Here is a 19722-nt window from a genome sequence, read left to right as displayed (position 1 = left end):
AGGAGGAAATATCCTGAAAAGCCAAATAGCCTGTTGTTAATTTCTAGAAAAACAGAACTGTCCCTTCAGCTGTCTTTGGTGCCAGGACACCTCATTTCAAACAGTCCCCAATATTAACCCAGCAATGTTAGTCACTTCTCGTTTTTAGCTCTTGCGTTCCCCGTTCTTCTGTGTTATATACACTGTAAAAAGTGGTAACTTAAAATTGTCACCTTAAAGGAACAGTACACCAAAAATTTAGAATTCTCTCATCATTTGCTCACCCTCATGCCATCCCAGATGTGTATGACTTTCTTTCTTCAGCAGAGCACAAATTAAGATTTTTAGAAGAATATCTCAACTCTGTAGGTCCATACAACACAAATGAATGGTGACCAGAATTTTGTAGCTCTAAAAAGTACATAAAGGCAGCATATAAGTAATCCATGTGGTTTAATCTGTGTCTTCAGAAGCGATATGATAGGTGTTGGTGACAAAACAGATCAATATTTAAGTCCCTTTTACTGTGAGTCTCCACTTTCACTTCCACATTCTTCTTTTGTTTTTTGGCGATTCACATTCTTCTTGTATATCGCCACCTACTAGTTGGGGCTGGTCAAAGGTGGAGATTCATAGTAAAAATGGACTTTAATATGGATCTGTTTCTCACCCAGAGCTATCATATCGCTTCAGAAGACATGGATTAAACCATATATATCTATACGTAGATACCTTATTAGCAGCTGTTCCTATGGACTGCGATACGACGGCGAGACTGCCATATTGGAAAGTTCAAGAGAAGTCCGTAAACATATGAAGTGGACAGATATGGTCTGTAACAGTCTGGAGTCTTTTCCAGACAACTTTCAGATTATTTGATTTTCCATAAACATTTGGGCAGTATTTTTAGATGATGTAACAATTCCAGACTTTTTTTTTTCCCCGTAGCAAACTGAAAATTAAGTCCTCTACAAATGAATATATCATGGCAAACATTAGCATCCAGTCAGTCAATTAATTACATGAGAATTGTTTCCACACAAAAGCAGTCTATGCAGCGGTCTGAGGCTTCTTCTCCATTCACTTGCATTTAAACAGCTCTCCTTGTTGACCGTTCCAAGATGACGCAGTGGTTGAGGTAACAAAACCAGCCGAAAGTGGCATCTATTTATGTATATCTATGGATTTAGCCACTAGAGTTATATGGATTACTTTTATGCTGCATTTATGTGCTTTTTGGAGCTTCAAAGTTCTGATCCATCTTGTTGGAGGGGTTCAAACATAGACATAATAAATACATAGACGCCCTATTGGCCGCTGGAGCGTACGTCAACGGGCCGCCATATTGCGGAGGGCAACATTCCCATTTCTCTCATAACCGGAGTTGAATAATTTACTATTTTTATTATTGTCTATATTATTCTGCAATTAATATTACATTGTATTTGCTATTATTATATTATACCACTTGCGATTTATCAATCTATTATAGTTACGGTGTTAAATTATTGTACTAGTCACTATTTAACTTATTAATTTTTATTGACTATATTCTGTAATTAATATTTCATATTCTATTGCTATTATTATAGTATTATACATAAAATATATGCTATTACCTATAATTATTATATTATTGTACTTATGATATTATATAATTATACTATTCATTACTATTTTATTTGCTGTATACTGTTTGTTTATTTTATTGACTATACACTAAACTATTTACTATTCTCACTTTATCTTATATTTACTATTTGCATTGCACTGTAGTTGGACCGTCCATATAATATGTATTATCATAAAGGATCCATCAGTTATCTTTGTTATTGTATATTTGGAGTATCTATCTGTAAATATCCAATATTTTAGTGCTATAAAAATACAGAAAGCACCTGCATGTGTGATTTGCTGATTTGTTTTATTTTCTCAGTGGCTCAATTGTAAGCACAAGAGAAGCTAAAATCGGATTAAAGACAGAAAATGTTTTTTCCACAATAAGAAAACTTTATTTCATTTAATATGAAAATTTAATTATATCTCAGTATGGGGGTCTTCACATTTCTTATCCAAGAATAAAAAGCCAAATACATGACAAGCCTGAGCTTTGACAATTGCTTATTTAAAAAATAAAATGTTATAAGTCTAACTATCGAGATTTTAAATAACTAGAGATGGAACTTTCTGTACACCATGTACGAACCACTGAAATCGGTTGATAAATGTAAACGTTATTTTTGTTTTTATCCAGAAAAACCGCAACTCCCCCGTTTACTTGCATTTGATTACAGCGCAGTCTTGCCCTCCGCAAAATGGCGGACGCGTTGACGTATCGCTATGGGTTCAAACGCAACGCTGATTTCTCGAGGAAAGTTCAAACAAGTGTGTTCAAACGCGGAAGTGTGTGACGTCACAATATGGCGGCGCCCATGTGTCGATAGAAACAACGTGATATTTTTGGCTCATGTTTGCTAGATTTTAACTTAAATAGACATCTCCGACGTGATTTTAAATATTTTTAGAGGCTACAGTAAGGTAAGCAATACTTTATAAGTTATGTACGGGTGTTGATAAATGAAAATGTTGCGCTTCAGTCATAATAGACTAAAAGTGCATAATTTACAAAGGAATGAGTTATTGGTTTTAGAAATATATTGCATTGCATCTACTGTATTTATGCCATTCAGACATAGATTGTATCCATATATGTTGACTATTTACTGCTAATAGCGTAAAACTTTCTGTGATGTGTGAATTATGAGTTAATGTTAAAGATATGTTTTGTGTATTGCAGGTCCTCAATAATTGGGTGAATTATTATTAATTATTATATTACATCTGAGAGCCACAGTTCATTTATGAGATGGCTTCATTTAAACCCACTAAAGTTCTGACGTATCCAAAACTTGGAGAGAAAGTGACAGAGGATACACTGTACTGGCAGAATTATAAGGTTTGTATGACAAAGTGTGTTTTTTTAAATGGTTTTATGATGTGATATTTAACTTAATGTGGGTAGTTTGATGCATATCTTGTCCATGGGACTTTTTTTTTTATTGTATCAACATTTAGATTTTAGTAAAAAAAATATATATATATTGATTGTATACAAGAAAGTATATGTTTTGGCTGCTTTGTCTGGTCACCAGCTTTAATATAACCCTTGTGCGTTTTAATAAAAAAAATGTCATTAGAGGACAAAAATGCCCATGTCAAAAAACTGCCATAATAATATAATATATTAATATTATTTTCCAATTTCAATTAGTTAATTTTAATGCGTTTTTAACCAGTATCAGTCCTGATTATATTTACCAAATATTCATTCATTTTCAGGATTTAAATCCTTTAAATGCCAGTTTGTTTACATAATGCTTATGTAGTTTTTTTTACACACACACACACAATTTCTCATTACATGCATATAAAACGCACTTTGACATCAATACCAACACACTCACACAAACTTTTAGCTGCATTATTTATTCAATTGTCCTGCAGTGCTCTATAATACAGAAAATAGGAAAAAAGCATGTATTTGCTCCGTAGGCTAAACATGAGGAAAATGGTGCCCTCTGGTGGAAAACATTAAACATAAAAATGTTTAAGCCAGGGCTCCGGATTTATTTTATGTCCAACACTTGAACCTGGATCATATATGTCATCATGTGCTGTGCCCATCGACAATGTTCTTCAGAAGTCAGGATAAAATTCATGTTACCCCCAACATGTTTGCCTTGTCCTCATGGTGGCGTAGTGCCTCAATCCAGGTGGCGGAGGATGAATCTCAGTTGCTCTGCGTCTGAGACCATCAATCCATGCATCTTATCAGTGTCTTGAGCCTGTTACCATGGAGACATATCGTGTGTGGAGGCTTCACTATTCTCCACGGCATCCACACAACTCACCACACGCCCCACCGAGAGCGAGAACCACATTATAGGGACCACGAGGAGGTTACCCCATGTGCCTCTACCCTCCCTAGCAACCGGGCTAATTTGGTTGCTTAGGAGACCTGGCTGGAGTCACTCAGCACACCCTGTATTCGAACTCACGACTCCAGGGGTGGTAGTCAGCGTCTTAACTGATGCTGAGATGTGTTTATGATTATTCAGTGATTATTGAGATCATATTGTGTGTTGTGTCTTTCAGGCTGCTGTGCAGATTAAAGAGTTTGGTGCCGTTACAAAGATTGACTTCTCTCCACTCCCACCTCACAATTATGCAGTCACGGCATCAACTAGAGTGAGTCCACTTTTCTCTCGCTCTCTCTCTCACTTACGATCACACACCCCTGTCTGATCTCACTATTATGGTTATATAATACATAATTACGTAACGCTAACGACCATGACTAATACACACAGTATCGGATTTGAATCGTTTTCTGAGATTCGTCCAGGTGTGCTACTGGAAGTGCAATCCATGAGAAAGTTGAGCTAGAGGAACTGTCACACATGCAGTATACTGATGTCATGATGTTTTGTGCCAGGTCCAGGTATATGGCCCTCACTCTCAAGAGCCCATACGGAGCTTTACTCGTTTCCGGGATACGGCGTATGGGGGCAGTTTCCGAGGTGACGGGAAGCTTTTAGTGGCAGGAAGTGAAGAAGGACTCATCCGTCTCTTTGACATCGGCGGTCGAGTGGCTCTCAGACAGTTCAAAGGACACTCAAAGTATGATCCGGGATGAAACATTTATTAAATCAGACATCAGAGTATGTTGAAGATGTTCTGTAAATGTCACTTGTGCAATCATTTGAACTTGCTGGCCATTTCAAAGCAGTCATATCACTCATTGTTTATCATTTTCACCCTGTGGTTCACTTTCTGCAGTGCCTTTAAGACTATGTTAATATGTTTTAACGGATCTCTTTGTCATGTCCAGGGCGGTACATGCAACCTCGTTCATGTCCGATGGGTTTCGTGTGGTGTCTGGCTCTGATGATCTGTCGTGTCGTGTGTGGGACGTTGCCAGTGGTGCTGAACTCGGATCATTCACTGAACACACAGATTATATCAGAGCTGCTGCTCCCAGCAAACTCAACCCTGACCTCTTTGTCACAGGTGACGACTCCCTATTCACAACTGCATCTCATATATGATCTTTACACCCGATTTACATAAATGATTCTGTTAGAAGTAATAAAGTATCTTAAAAATGCATTTGCACAATTTATGTGCAAATTACATCACTGTGATGTCATCGTGAGCAACAACTTGCTTTCTCATTAAGGGCAATATTTGCCTGCTGGATCAGACATTTTATACTTTTTAATAGGGTTAAAAAAACATATATATATATATATATATACATACATACACCGATTTGCCACAACATTAAATCTACCAGCCTAATATTTTGTAGGTCCCCCTCCTGCCACAAAGAGTGCCAACCATAGCTCAGATATTCTTCTCACCACAATTGTACAGAGCTGTTATCTGAGTTACTGTAGACTTTGCCAGTTCAAACCAGTCTGGCCATTCTCTGTTGACCTCTCTCATCAACAAGGCGTTTCCATCCGCAGAACTGCCGCTCACTGGATGTTTTTTAGTTTTTGGCACCATTCTGAAAATCAAAAGATGTTTCACAAACGCATTTGTCTTCAGATGGTCATTTATATCTTCAGCTTTAGTGTGTCAATAGTAAATATAATTGTTAGACTCCCAAACATTACTTTTGTAAATAAAAGATTAGAATAGAAGAACAGGGCGCCCTGCAGCAGATGTCATGTCCCCCACAGAGCCCCCCACTGAACATCGTGTCAATCTGAGATTACATGAAGAGACAGAAGCAACTGAGACATAGAAATAGATACAAATTCTCCAAGCAGCTTGGAACATCCTATCTGCCCAAAAACAAGAAAAATGGTGTCCAGGTGTACCTAGGAGAATTGGGGGTGTTTTGAAGGAAAAGGTGGTCACACCGAATATTGGTTTAGCTTTTTTTTTATGTTTAATGGACTTTGTATGACATTAAGTGATAAATGAAAACTATTTATGTCATTATTTTTGAAGACATCTTCACTAATTGGGCTTTTCCACTGCACGGTACAACTCGACTTGACTCAGCTTGCTTTTTGGGGTTTTCCGCTATGGATAGCACCTGGTACCTGATTGTACCAGGTACTACACACACACACACACACACACACACACATTTTTTAGTGGTCGAGGTTCCAAGCGAGCCTAAATGTGATGTAAAAATCCTGCAGATCACTGATTGGTCATGGAGAATCGTCAATACCAGCTTCACTGGATTAGCGACACGTGACATCAACCCGCTCGTTTTAAAGTTAGCAACAGCGATAGCGGTATCATTTGTTCACGCGACTTTTGAATTGTAAAACGAAATGGCTGTGCGCAACCACGCCATGGTCAATAAACGAGGTGCAGACGGTCCACTCATTAAACCATTCACACACCAATGGTGGCAGAGCTGCCATGCAAGGTGCTAGCCTGACATTGGGAGCAACTTGGGGTTCAGTGTCTTGTCCAAGGACACTTCGGCATGTGGAGTCTTCTGGGCCGGGAATCGAACCGCCAACCGTGCGATTAGTGGCCGACCCGCTCTACCACCTGAGCCACAGCCGCCCCCTGAACTCGGCCTCGGCTGGACTCAGCCATGATGGAGGATGGTACGTTTTGTTACGTTAACTCTAAACTCTGCTTGAAAGCTTCACTTTATTTAGTTGACCAGGTACTGGAAGCTTCTAAAACAACCAGGCCAATTTAACAGTTACACTTGTGTAAAATCACCATCCAACAACTGCTTTATGCAGCACAATGAGCTAGTAGCTAACAGCTAGCGGTCGTGTTATTGTTTATTGTTTTGTGTCACGTTTAAGATGATGTCACGGCAGTTGAGAAGGCACAACTGTGACGATCAGCTTATAATCCCACCCACGTTGAGGCGGCACTAAACAGCAGTGGCAAATGCAAGCTCAGAAATGTTAAGCGAGTCGAGTCTAACCGGGCATTTTTGTCACTTTCAGTTGCATTTTTGCCCTGAGCCCACATTCACCACGAGCCAAAAAAACATATTTTTCAAAACATCTTTCCGAATACACCCCCATAGGGTGGGAAACCTTTAGTACCCATGATGAAAAAGCTTGATTGGTAGATTTTAGAACTGGCACAAAGGGTGAGAACCGAAACTGTTATCAGCCAATGGTGATAATCTAAAAATATATGTTAATATTTATAAAGGTTTTTGCAGTAGTTCACCTTTTACCTGTATGCAATCATCTCTGTTTCAGGTTCATATGATCACACAGTGAAATTGTTTGACTTGCGGTCAGGAGGCAGTGTGATGACAATACAACATGGCCACCCTGTGGAGTGTGTGTTGCTGTATCCTTCAGAGGCCCTGCTGGTGTCCACAGGTCAACAACAACCAACCACTGATTAGTATTGCTCAGTACTGAATACTATTATGTAATGACAGCATTAAAATGAGAAAAGACACCAATGTCCTGTGAAGGGGGGTGCTATATTGAGAAAAAGTTATCTCTTAAAGCCAAGTGTGCCGCACAAGCCCTCAAAAGTGAAGCCAAAACGTCTTGATCGCCCCGGTGACTGGTCCTAGTATAGGTCATAAACCCCGCCTCCCCATGTTATTCAACGGGACGTGAGACCAATTAAACAATTAAATTACACTTCACATATCTTTTTTCCAAAGATAGTTTCTGTCATTTACTGTCGTTTCTATCACGTTGATGTCATTTCAAGTGTTTGTTTTCAAAATAAGTTTGTTTTTAGTTATTTGATGCTATAAAAACAGTGCAGTGACATCATGATTGACAGCTGTGATTGACAGGTTCTCTGAGCGAAGTAGTCACTGAAGCACCAACTGACTTTTTTTTCGGGATCTTCGGAGGACTGAGGAGATTGGAGCTTTAAATTTAATATCTAAATTTCTATAATTAATTATTTCACACCATCATAAGTCAAAAGTGCAGGGGCGTGTGCTTGCGATTGATTCAGCGAGAGTGAGGGCGGGGCCTTGATTTCGCAGCTTTACTTCCTGCTCACTACTGCGCAGGTCTGGTCCCGAAATCGCAACTGCGCAGACTCAAGTCCCAAGATGTCAGCGCCATATCGGGACACTGGCGGCTTCAGTTCTCACCAATGGAAAAGAGCGAAGGGGCATCGTCCATCTTTTTTTTACAGTCTATGCTTAAAGCGGTTAAGTCCCCGGATGCATAAGTCTGGCATATGAGGCATTTGAAAGCTTAGAATCTAAACTTTTCAGAGGATACCATCACTATTGCATTTATTTTAAATAAAATAACAAAATAATGCCTGAAATCGTTTGCGTCTTAAATTAGCGCCCCCTTGAGGTAATGGCGTAGGGATATTATAAAAATCTTTCACATAACACTTAAATAGACAAGTTATATATCAAATAAAAGCTCTCATTCTCAGAAATGTGACTATATAGTTTATTGTGTTGCCTTAGTAACACAGTTTGAAATATTTTCAAAAGAATCACAAAGTTGATGATTTCTGTGAGACATCAAAAACAAACGTCTCATTTATGCGCCGATCACTGCTGCTGTAAGCCATAAATAGCTAAAAACGTAATATCTGCTCTTACCTTAGGCAGTTTTCTAAACATAATGAACCATTGATTACTTGTTTGTGAGCTTGCTTGGCTGAATAATACTATTATATTTCGTAGATGTCCAGAACAAATTATGCCACCCAGCAGCAAAAGTGTGCTAAATAAATCAACATCAAAATATGTAATCGACTAATGATGATAAAATGTAAAACTCATCGCAAAGGGGAGGATCTCGGCTTTCTAATAACACCTAGATTGAGCTTCAGTCCACTCAGAGGCCGAGATATTAGACTGAATGTCAATGGATGAGCACACCTGTGAGGGCTGAAATGTGTTAGAGCGCCACCTACATTTCAGATCGGTATATTGTGATGGAATATGATAAATTGTCTTGCTGTCATGTAGTTGTATTAAGTAAGACTTTTCAAAGTTAGATAGAGGGAACAGAAACAGAATTACATGCTTACAAATTTACGACCAAAAAGAAAAAATTGGGTTTTCTAAAACAAATTGTGCATTTAGTCCACAGTATGTGTGAATGGTGAGCTTTTAAATTTGATTGTGAAAAATTGCAGGTGTTAGCCCAAAAATGCACCAGAGTTTAAGTGCCTAATATTCTGCATGAACAATATAGGTCATTTGAGCATTTGTGATATTTTAGAAATATAAACGTATAATTATAAAACAATTGAATATGCAGTCGAAGGGTGTCCTCTATGTGTATTTGGCTGATTACAATAGCTTGAATATGGCTCACACAATCCGAGTCGGACCTTCTTGTTTTATAATACAATATTTGAGTTGTGTCTGTGTTACAGGAGGGCGCTATGTTAAAATTTGGGATCTGTTGAAAGGCGGACAGCAGCTTGTTTCTCTTAAGAATCATCACAAAACCGTGACGTGTGCATGTCTGAGCTCTACTGGGAACAGACTACTTACAGGCTCACTGGACAGGTATGTGAATGTACAGTAGGTGAAATGGAGCGCAACAGTATCATCAAAGCCCTCAAAGTTAATGTTGGCATATTGGCAACCAGTAAACACCATGAGAGCATCACATACAGCAGAGAACGTTCAGAAATAAGAGAAATATATCTATTTAAAGCCCCAAAAGCGCTCCAGTGAGAAATCATTAGTATTTATTTATAGAATTTTGCATTTGTTGTAACACAAATCACTGATTATTTAAAGACGTGGTGCTGTTATTATGGTATTGCGACATACGTACATGTGATTTTATAGCAGGGTTCTCACAAATAGCCCTGGGATGAAAGATTGAGAGTGTGCATGCTTGATCGATGTTTAGAGCGCTCATGTTGGAGGAAGTGAAACTGAGATGCATATAATCAAACAGTCTCTATTGCTCCGCATATGTCTCACTGTCATGACACATTACATCATGTATACTCAGATTTGTGTTTGCATCTTTAGTCGTATCTGCACAGTGAATCTGATTTACTGCCACGATGACTCTTGAAAATGGGCACTTTAAAATAATATTCCGGTTTCAATACAAGTTAAACTCAATCGACAGCATTTATGGCATAATGAGAGCGAACCCCATTATAGTGACCACGAGGAGGTTACCCCATGTGACTCTACCCACCCTAGCAACCGGGCCAATTTGGTTGCTTAGGAGACCTGACTGGAGTCACTCAGCACGCCCTGCATTAAACCTCGTGACTCCAGGTGTGATAGTCGGCGTCAATACTCACTGAGATACCCAGGACCCTAAATCATCCCTCCTTTTCTTTAAAAAAAACTAAACAAAAAAAGCAATAATTAAGGTTACACTGAGACACTTACAATGGTAGTGAATGGAGACGATTTTTGGAGGGTTTAAAAGCAGAAGTATGAAGCTTATAATTTTATGAAATCACTTACATTAATTCTTCTGCCAACTCATAATTTGAGCCATAAAGTTGTTTAAATTGTCGTTTTTACAGTTGTTTTAGGGTTTGTTGACACATCACGGCAATGAAGTTGTAAAATGTGCTATAACTTTGCACAGATGCGGTTAGTAAGTGATTTTATCACACTAAAATCATGTTAACACGCATATTGTTTATGTCTTGTCTATACTTTTGAAACCGTGAGTATTTAATATATACAAATTTTACCCCATTCACTTCCATTGTAAGTGCCTCACTGGAACCCAGATTTATATTATTTCTCCCAATTTTGGAACGCCCAATTCCCACTATTTTGTAGGTCCTTGTGGTTGCGCGGTTACTCGCCTCAATCCGGGTGGTGGAGGACAAGTCTCAGTTGCCTCCGCTTCTGAGACCGTCAATCCGTGCATCTTATCACGTGACTCGTTGTGCGTGACACCGCGGAGACTCGCAGCACGTGGAGGCTCATGCTACTCTCCATGATCCACACACAACTCACCACACGTCCCATTGAGAGCGAGAACCACTAATCATGACCACAAGGAGGTTACCCCATGTGACTCTACCCTCCCTAGCAACTGGGACAATTTGGTTGCTTAGGAGACCTGGCTGGAGTCACTCAGCACGCCCTGGATTCAAACTCACGACTCCAGGGGTGATAGTCAGCGTCTTTACTCACTGAGATACCCAGGCCTAATTTTTGCCTTTTTTAAAGAAAAGGAAGTTGTAATCAGTATTGTGCCACAAATGCTTGTATTGAACCTGGAATATTCCTGTAATATTCATAGACATGTATTTCATAAACATTTTTAAAACAAACTGGCAGCATGAATTACAGCATATCTGAAAGTTTAAATTCGCAAATGCTTTGAATCGCGAACAACTCGCCCTCTAGTGGCCGCAATGTCATTCTTCGAGGGCTGAGCAAGCGCTGATTCATTAGAGCTGCAGTGTATGTGTGATTTCATGCATGCAGCAATTCAAACTCAGCCCTGAATCAAGGTACGAGCGGTCGATCACCAATTTAAGACAAGGCTGATCGACTGGTGCATCCCATGATTCTAAAGGAAAACGATCCACCAATCAGAGAATCGCATCCAACAAATTGCACCAAAAGAGCTCTGCGTGTCCCATGATGCAATTGAATCACTCTCCCAACACTCTCAATCTACTTGTACTTACTTTTAAATATATTGTTTCTATACTTATAATCAACAACTCGAAGTGTTGTTAATTCCCTCATTAAAGATGTTAACTACAGTCTTGTACCTTTTTGACTTTTTTCTGATTTTTCAAATACGTTTTGGCTTCAAATCAAAGTTTGTAATGTTGTGATTCACCTCAAAACTGGTTTGTTTGATTCAAGACTTGGGACGCTTTTATATGAATCCCTATGGGTTAAAAAATAAATGGTGGAAAAATACTTCCAGAACCAAGATGGCCGAAAAGGTGCTATCACTAGCTTTTCTTATGACCTGATGTTGACAGAGCTGTGTTTTAATTTCTACCATCTGCTTTCTATTCAGGCATGTCAAAGTGTATAACTCCTCATATAAGGTTATACACAATTTCGACTGTGCGGCGTCTATTCTGAGTCTGGCTGTGGCGGTATGTCTTACAAAAGAGCATTTTTACCTTTATATCTCTCACTTGAATCTTTGCTATGTAAGAAGTACATTTGTGGTTGTCCTTTAGCCTGACGATGAGGTTGTTGCTGTGGGAATGACCAATGGCGTGTTGAGTGTCAAGCACAGGAAACATAAAGAAGACAAAGAGTCATTGATTGGCCGGCGGCGACGGGGCCCTGCATACAGAGTCTTTGTCAAGGGGAAGAACTTTGTCCCAAAACAGGTGTTTATTATTATCCAAAAATGTGTTAAATGAGCTTGCTAGTTGCCTTCCTACACAATGCTGCATTTACAAAGATAAAACATAGAAACTTGATAATTTGTATTAGTTCAGTTGAATCTTACGGGCCTTTCGTGTCTCTATTAGGATGATTTCTTGGTCAGTAAAGCAGTGAAACAACATCTACAGAAATATGACAAACAGCTAAAAAGCTTCCAGGTGTCCAAAGCTCTGGACACAGCTCTCGAGGTAAACGCATGCTAACAAACACATGCTATTTTGACTGGCTGTTCACTGATGATGTCATCAGGTTACATTTCTGTGCATATATGTGCATGTTTGCACAGACATGGAGACGTACCAGTAAACCGGAGGTGACTGTGGCCGTTATCATGGAGCTGAACCGAAGAGGAACTCTGAAGAACGCTCTTGCAGGACGAAATGAAGAGAGCTTAACCAAAATACTCAACTTCCTCCTCAAGTATGTAACTACTACACTCATTCTTCTTAAGAGTGACACATGAACACTTTACGTAAGGTTGTTAACCAGTATGGCAGTTAATGTGAATATAGCCACAGCTAAAAAGTGTTGTTAGGCACAACAGGCAACATTGCATGGGCGCTAGTGCTTAATTGCTATTTTAAACGGTTTCTACATTCAAATATTTAGGACATACATTTTCAATATGTTAATTTATTTATCAAACAGAGTGCAAAAGTGCCCATTAGGGCTGGGTATAGATACAGATGTCTAGATTCTGATTCATATGGCTATATTATCTTATAATGTCCTATATAATCTTGCGTACATATGAAAAAAAAAATTCTCTCAGCTTATGCTGTTAATTATCCAGGGAACCTTCTAACTATGTACATTACATAAATATTACTTTTACAAATTTAATTGGTTTTTCTTTTTTTTGGTTTTCATCAGTTTGGTCACATTTGAGCTTTTTGAAAATGAACAAATCCAGGTATCCCATCAGTAAATATTATATTATGTTTTGTTACATGTTAATTGCATAATGTGTACTATTTACATTGCTTTGTTGAACACATGCTAAAAATCAGTACTGTCTCTTTAAGAAAACCGGCAGTTCTGTAAAGAGCGTCTGTAAATGAGCACATGTTAATGAGAGAGGATTCGAATGGCTTTACCTCATCCGTGCTATGCGTGATTAGAATTAAATGTTTCTATTTTTTTGCCGCGCTTTGTTCTCTTTTACTATATGCGCAACTCTCTACAATGGGAGCACATATAAGACCACATTTTGCGCTATGTAACTTAATGTCTGATTAGCCAATGGCTGGTAAATGTTCATGTTTCACTCACCAGTGATTGAGAAGTATAGTGGGGAAGAAGTTAAGCAGCGATATCCTTTCACTGCATATTGAAAGCAAAAGCTTGATTTGACTCGTTCAATGTAATGTGTGTCCAATACGAAATCCATGCAATCCATTTGTCATTGAATAATGTCTCTTTTTAATACACTTTCTGTTCTTTACTGTCAGTTGTTGGTCAAATACATCAAAAAAATAAACATTTAATTCTAAGCACGGAAAGCAAGGATGAGGTAAAGCCATTCGATTCTTCTCTCATTAACATGCGCTCATTTGCAGACGCTCTTTACAGAAATGCCTGTTTTCTTAAAGAGACGGTACCAAATTTTAGCACATGTTCAACTAATCAATGTAAATAGTATACATTTTACATTACACAAACATGTAACAAATGTATATATTTGTAGACAAATGTGTCAACTAACAAGCCATTTATAGGAACATGTTTTTATAAAAATGCTTTTTTCACTAATAAATTACATTTATTCACTTCATAACTGACATCTTTAATTTGTGACAACTCTAATTATCTAATACTAATGTTCAGTAAAGGAGTTAAGTGATGAAATGCATTGTATACATTTTTGTTTTGTTTTCATACTATTCTGAAAAATTTTATATTTTTCTATCTTAAACATGTATTGTACTCCGGAGCTATTTGGGATTTTTTTTCCTTCGTTGAAGCTAGTAAATATAACCTAGAATAAACTACCAATTATTTTACGCCTATAACAGAAATTTTCATAATGGTAATGACGGCGTTGACCTTTTCAAGCTGTGATTGAAACATATTTTTTAAATATGAAAATATATCAATCTTACCAGACCTTGTGTCCTACTGTTGCATCCACCTTGAGCAGGAAGTGGGAAAGAGGTCCTCCAGAGTTACAGCTGACAACAACATTATCAAACTTTTATATAATCCTGATTAAATCAGACCGAGTTGACGCAAAGTGAGGACACAACTGTGATAGGCAGATATAATTAGGCAAAAATATAATTTGTAGGTTTTCTTAATGTATTGTTTGATATCTTACAGATCCCTACCTTTCATTTGTTATTTATATTTATGAATTTGTTACATTTTTAAACACTTTATTTGGCAGTTTAACATTGTGACCTCTTGCTGAGGACGGGATAACTTACATGTGCTTCCAAGTATGGAGCATGCATTTGAATATGTTTTAATTAAATATTTAAAAATATAAGTAATGAATGCCCAGAGTATAAATATTTCCTTTTTAGATGTAATTTTCCATCATTTTTATTATTATGAATTTCTTGATTTTTAAAAAAAAAAATAAAGATGACTTTTATATGCAAGACTTGTTTGGACTGATATCTCACGAATCAGTAAAATATAATATTTATTAATGTGCATTTTCAAATAAAAGCAAAAATGTATAAGAAAAACAAACAAAATATAATTTGTAAAATTCATATTTTCTTAAGGGAATATTCCGGGTTCAACACAAGTTCAATCGACAGCGTTTGTGGCATCATGTTGATTACCACATAAACAAATTTAGACTCGTTCCTCTTATTCTTAAAAAAGAAGCAAAAAATCGAGGTTATAGCGAGGCCAATGTGGGCCAATTTTTGGAGGGTTTAAAAGCAGGAACATTAAGCACTTACATTAATTCTTCTGTTAAATCTGTTGTATTATTTGAGCTGTAAATAGTTGTTTTTACAGTCGTTTTAGGGTGTATGGCAGGGGTGCCCACACTTTTTTGTGTGATGATCTACTTTTAAATGACCAACTCAATAAGATCTACCAACTAAAAAAAAAACAGTTTCATTTAAAATAAGAAAATGCTTGTTGGGACTACTGCATGTATCCCTACATGGAATTCATCTTCTAATTAATAAAAAAATATATAATAATGTTCAATGTTGATATCATTCAGTTTTAACACTAAACCCAAAACACCTACAGCACAATAGCCAGGGCATTTACGAGTAAATATTGAGCAGGCGATGTTTTGTTTATTCAGTTGCCATGACAACTAGCAAACCTAGTTGTCATGGCAACTGAATAAACAAAACATCGCCTGCTCAATATTTACTGGTCAAGTGCAAGTCAAACAGAAATGAAAAGATGGAAAGACATTATATTTATTTTTATTAAAATTTAACGAAAGTACATTTATATTTTGTGTGATCTACCAGCATTGCCTTTGCGATCGACTGGTAGATCGCGATCGACATATTGGGCACCCCTGGTGTATGGCATTACGTTGTCATGGCAAAGGCAAGTAAAATCGGATATAACTTTACACAGAAAAAGTATGTGATATTATCACACTAAAATCATGTTAACATTCATTGTTTACGTTGTGTGGCTTTACTTTTGAAACCGTGATTTTAACGTTTACAGATTGGCCCCATTGACTTCCATTGTAAGTGCTTCACTGTTACCAGCTCTAGCTGTAAGTGTATTCCATACAGACCTCATGAAACGGGACCTCTTACAAGTCCAGCCAATATTAAGAAAGCTTCTCTGACTATGACGACGTAGTCAAAATGTTATTTGGGTCAAAAAAACACAAAAATGACCTTGATCAGAAGGAAAACATGTTTGGCATAAACAAGCCAATGTTCTGACTCCCGACCACAGTTTCATTAAATCAGGGCATTCAGGGGTATAATATGCATGAACCGCTGTATCGACCAAAAACCACAAAATAAAAAAAGGACGTTTCGCTACTCTCTAAATATGTGGTCAGTTTTTACATAACTTTCCTATCTGTGATATCTGTCTTAAATGTGCTTGTTCTGTTGATTATAACTCTATAAACTATTGTGTGTACTTTCATAAAATCACTATAAATCCTGTTTATTATTATGATATTACACGGCTGACAATGTATGACACTTGTGATGACATTACACCACTCTATGGATTGTCTATGCGATAATCAAAGGGTATGGAAGGATTTAGAAATGAAAGGCTAAAGTTTGTTTTGTTTTTATTTGTTCTTCAGACACATCACTGACCCGCGCTTCTGTCGTCAACTGCTCGCGGTTGCAGATATTGTTCTTGGTGAGTTTGAGTCCGATCAAAGATGAACGTTTATGTCAAGATTATTTGTTTAGAATAAAAAAAAAATCATTATAATATTTTTTTTTTTTCACTTTTCAATTTAGTTTAAGGTTGTGTGTTTGAGTCAGGATTATACGGAAGAGGATTAGGGCCAAGCAATAATAAAAAAATAAAACCATCTCGAGAATAAAGTCATTATAATGCGAGATTAAACTCGTTAAATTTCGAGAAAAAAGTCGAAATACAATCTTGAGAATAAACTCATTAAATATCGAGATTAAAGTCATTATAATGCGAGATTAAACTCGTTAAATTTCGAGAAAAAAGTCGAAATACAATCTTGAGAATAAACTCATTAAATATCGAGAATAAAGTCATTATAATGCGAGATTAAACTTAACGAGTTTTTTCTCGAAACACAACGACTTTATTCTCGAAATTTAACGAGTTTAATCTCGCATTATAATGACTTTAATCTCGAGATGGCTTTATTTTTTTTTATTATTGCTTGGCCCTAATCCTCTTCCGTAGGATTATAATAGTTTAGAATGTAAAAAAATATATATATATTTTTTTTTATTTTCAGTTTGTCCTCTTCAATGTAGATTATTTTTCGTTTGTTTCGGGGTTATTAACGGGGTTATTTAAAATTTAATTAATTTTAAATTTGTTCATTCTATTTTAAATTTTTGCTTTTGTGTTTTTGAGTCATGGTTATTATAGTTTATTATTATATTTTTAATATTTATTTTTCAATGAAGTTTACTTTTTCATTTGTTTCAGGGTTATTATAGTTTAGAATTTTTCATTCGTTTATTATTATTATTTTAAATATATATATATATATATATATATATATTTGTTTTTCAATTTAGTGTACTTTTTCATTTGTGGGTTGTTTTTTTTTGTTGTTGTTTTTTTAATTAGTTTTTTCTTTTCATGTTTTCTTTTGTGTGTTTGTGTCAGGGTTATTATAGTTTATAATTTATATGTTTTATTACCATTAATTCCTTTTCAATTTAGTTTACTTTTCACTTGTGTGTTTGTGTCAGTTATAATAGATTCAAATTTTTTTTAATTATTATTTATTGATTTTTTAGAATCTTTTTTTTTTTTTTTACATTTTATTTTTTCTTTTCAATTCAGTTTAGTTTTTGTTTGTGTCAGGGTTATTATAGTTTATAATTTATTTATTTTTATTTAAAAAAAATATATATTTTTTTTACATTTCAAATTTTTACTTTTCAATTTAGTTGAAAAGGATTCAATTTAATTAAAATTGTCATTTGTTTTAACTCTGATTGTTAATTGTATTTTTTTTTTTTTCTAGTTTGCCTAGTTTTCATATTTAAGTATATTTAATTTTTAGTATTTTAGGGCTTTTAAATGTAATGTGTTTAGTGTTATTTAAATGACTAACGGCATAACATTTCTCAGGGCCATCTTGTGTTATTGTTGTCTAGTGGCATTTCATATTAATGATTGCAGGTTATAAAGTTTTACATTTTTATATTATAATGTACATCAAAAACAATATTAGTTTGCTCATTTTAATAAATTTTAGTACGTTTTGGAGCCATGAAAATGTATGTTAGTTTAACATAATTTGAAAAACTAGATTTTAGGTTTATTTCATTTAGTGCTTATGATTTCAGTTAGTTTTAGCTAACTGTGTGTGTGTGTGTGTGTGTGTGTGTGTGTGTGTGTGTGCGTGTGTGTGCGCACGTGCGTGTGTAGATCTGTATCAGCAGGTTATTCCCCAGTCTCCTATAGTGGAGCGGTTGCTACAGCGTTTGATGGAGCTGTTGGGTCGGGAAGCAGACCTTCAGCAGGAGCTTCTCCAGGTGTTGGGCATCTTGGACACACTTTTTGCATCATTGACCCCTAGGAGAGATGTCGCTGCCCTGCAGCCTGTGCAGGGCTCACAGCTGCAAGCCGCCTGACTTTCATTCCAAAACTCTGAGATCTTGTGACCTCACCGAAACGTGCTGGACTTAGACAGAGTCGGGTTGAAAAGGAAAGGGGAACATGAAAGGAAACCAACATGAGAGACAGCCGTGGGGACGTTGTTGCCCAATTATTGAAATAGTCAGAGAAAAGTCTCTGACAGTGCATCTTCAGTTTTCCGCATATTGCACAATTTGTATTTTGTATATTCTTATCATAAAGTCTTTAAATCTAAGTTTCTGTGTGTTCTTTGGTCTCACAACGGGGCAATACATTTAAAGCTGCTGTTAAATATATATTTTTATATTCCACACAATAAAATGTCCCATTGCACTGAAAATGTGTTTCCTGAGAATCATACCGGTGTCTCGGTGACACCCCTAGGCTTTGTGAACAACCAGAAAATCTGATCACTGCCCCAATCAGAAAACTTGTCTTGGAGGTGCCACTCCACCTGTCAATCTGTATGTGCATTTGTTTTTTACGACGTGTCTTTTAAAGGCAGTGTTTTGCTGAGACGACATGATCATGTAATCATTTAAGAAATAAATATTGATTGTGAGAAAAAAAAAAGATGTTGTCAACTATTAATCTGCATTATTCAGGGGACGTGTCCCCTTCAGTGTCTGTTTTTTACAGACTTGAGTGTAACCACAGATCTGGATATATAGCAGCGTATAAAATATTTTAATAATATTTATTTTTTTCCCAGTGTTTAAATCCATGTATGCATGGAGCGAATATAATAGGTCCGGGTGAGAAAAAGAACAATATTTAAGTCCTGTTTAAATCCCCAAATCTCCACTTTAACTTTCACTTTCATATGTGAAAGTGAAAGTGGAGATTTAGAGTAAAAAAAGGGCATACATATTGTTCTGTTTCTCACCTACACCTATTATATCGCTTCTGAAGACATGGATTTAAACACTGGAGTCACTTTGCAATAAAACAAAAGTTGCAAAATAGCGTTCTCAAACTTGGCTTGTGTTTACAATTGTCAAACTGACCGTGGCTGGTGGCCATTTTCTTTTTTTCATTGTTTAGAGACTAGTGCCGTCACGGGTGTAATATTTCATAGCACCTATTTCAATTATATTTTTTGG

General features: G+C 36.5%; 1 protein-coding gene across 1 annotated transcript; it reads left to right on the top strand.

The window, feature by feature from the left end:
- The first annotated feature begins 2375 nt into the window (after window positions 1-2375).
- LOC127622754 (U3 small nucleolar RNA-associated protein 15 homolog) lies at window positions 2376-19176 on the top strand. The gene is made up of 13 exons (XM_052096828.1): window positions 2376-2517; window positions 2777-2935; window positions 4135-4227; window positions 4475-4659; window positions 4871-5049; window positions 7242-7367; window positions 9367-9502; window positions 11967-12048; window positions 12136-12291; window positions 12436-12537; window positions 12636-12769; window positions 16614-16672; window positions 18410-19176. Exons 2-13 carry the CDS (start codon window positions 2846-2848, stop codon window positions 18613-18615), a joined length of 1548 nt encoding a protein of 515 aa, XP_051952788.1. The 5' UTR covers window positions 2376-2517; window positions 2777-2845; the 3' UTR covers window positions 18616-19176.
- The last annotated feature ends 546 nt before the right edge of the window (window positions 19177-19722 follow it).

This window comes from Xyrauchen texanus, chromosome 29 (genome assembly GCF_025860055.1).
Source record: "Xyrauchen texanus isolate HMW12.3.18 chromosome 29, RBS_HiC_50CHRs, whole genome shotgun sequence".
Lineage (NCBI taxonomy): Eukaryota > Metazoa > Chordata > Actinopteri > Cypriniformes > Catostomidae > Xyrauchen > Xyrauchen texanus.
The sequence above is the reverse complement of the archived record's forward strand: the minus strand, read 5'-3'. Positions and strand labels throughout refer to the sequence as shown.

Coding starts and splice junctions, on each gene's coding strand:
- LOC127622754 (XM_052096828.1), top strand. CDS start 2,846: ATGGCTTCATTTAAACCCACTAAAGTTCTGACGTATCCAAAACTTGGA. Junction 9,503..11,966: donor CTTACAGGCTCACTGGACAG/GTATGTGAATGT, acceptor CTTTCTATTCAG/GCATGTCAAAGTGTATAACT. Junction 12,538..12,635: donor CTCTGGACACAGCTCTCGAG/GTAAACGCATGC, acceptor ATGTTTGCACAG/ACATGGAGACGTACCAGTAA.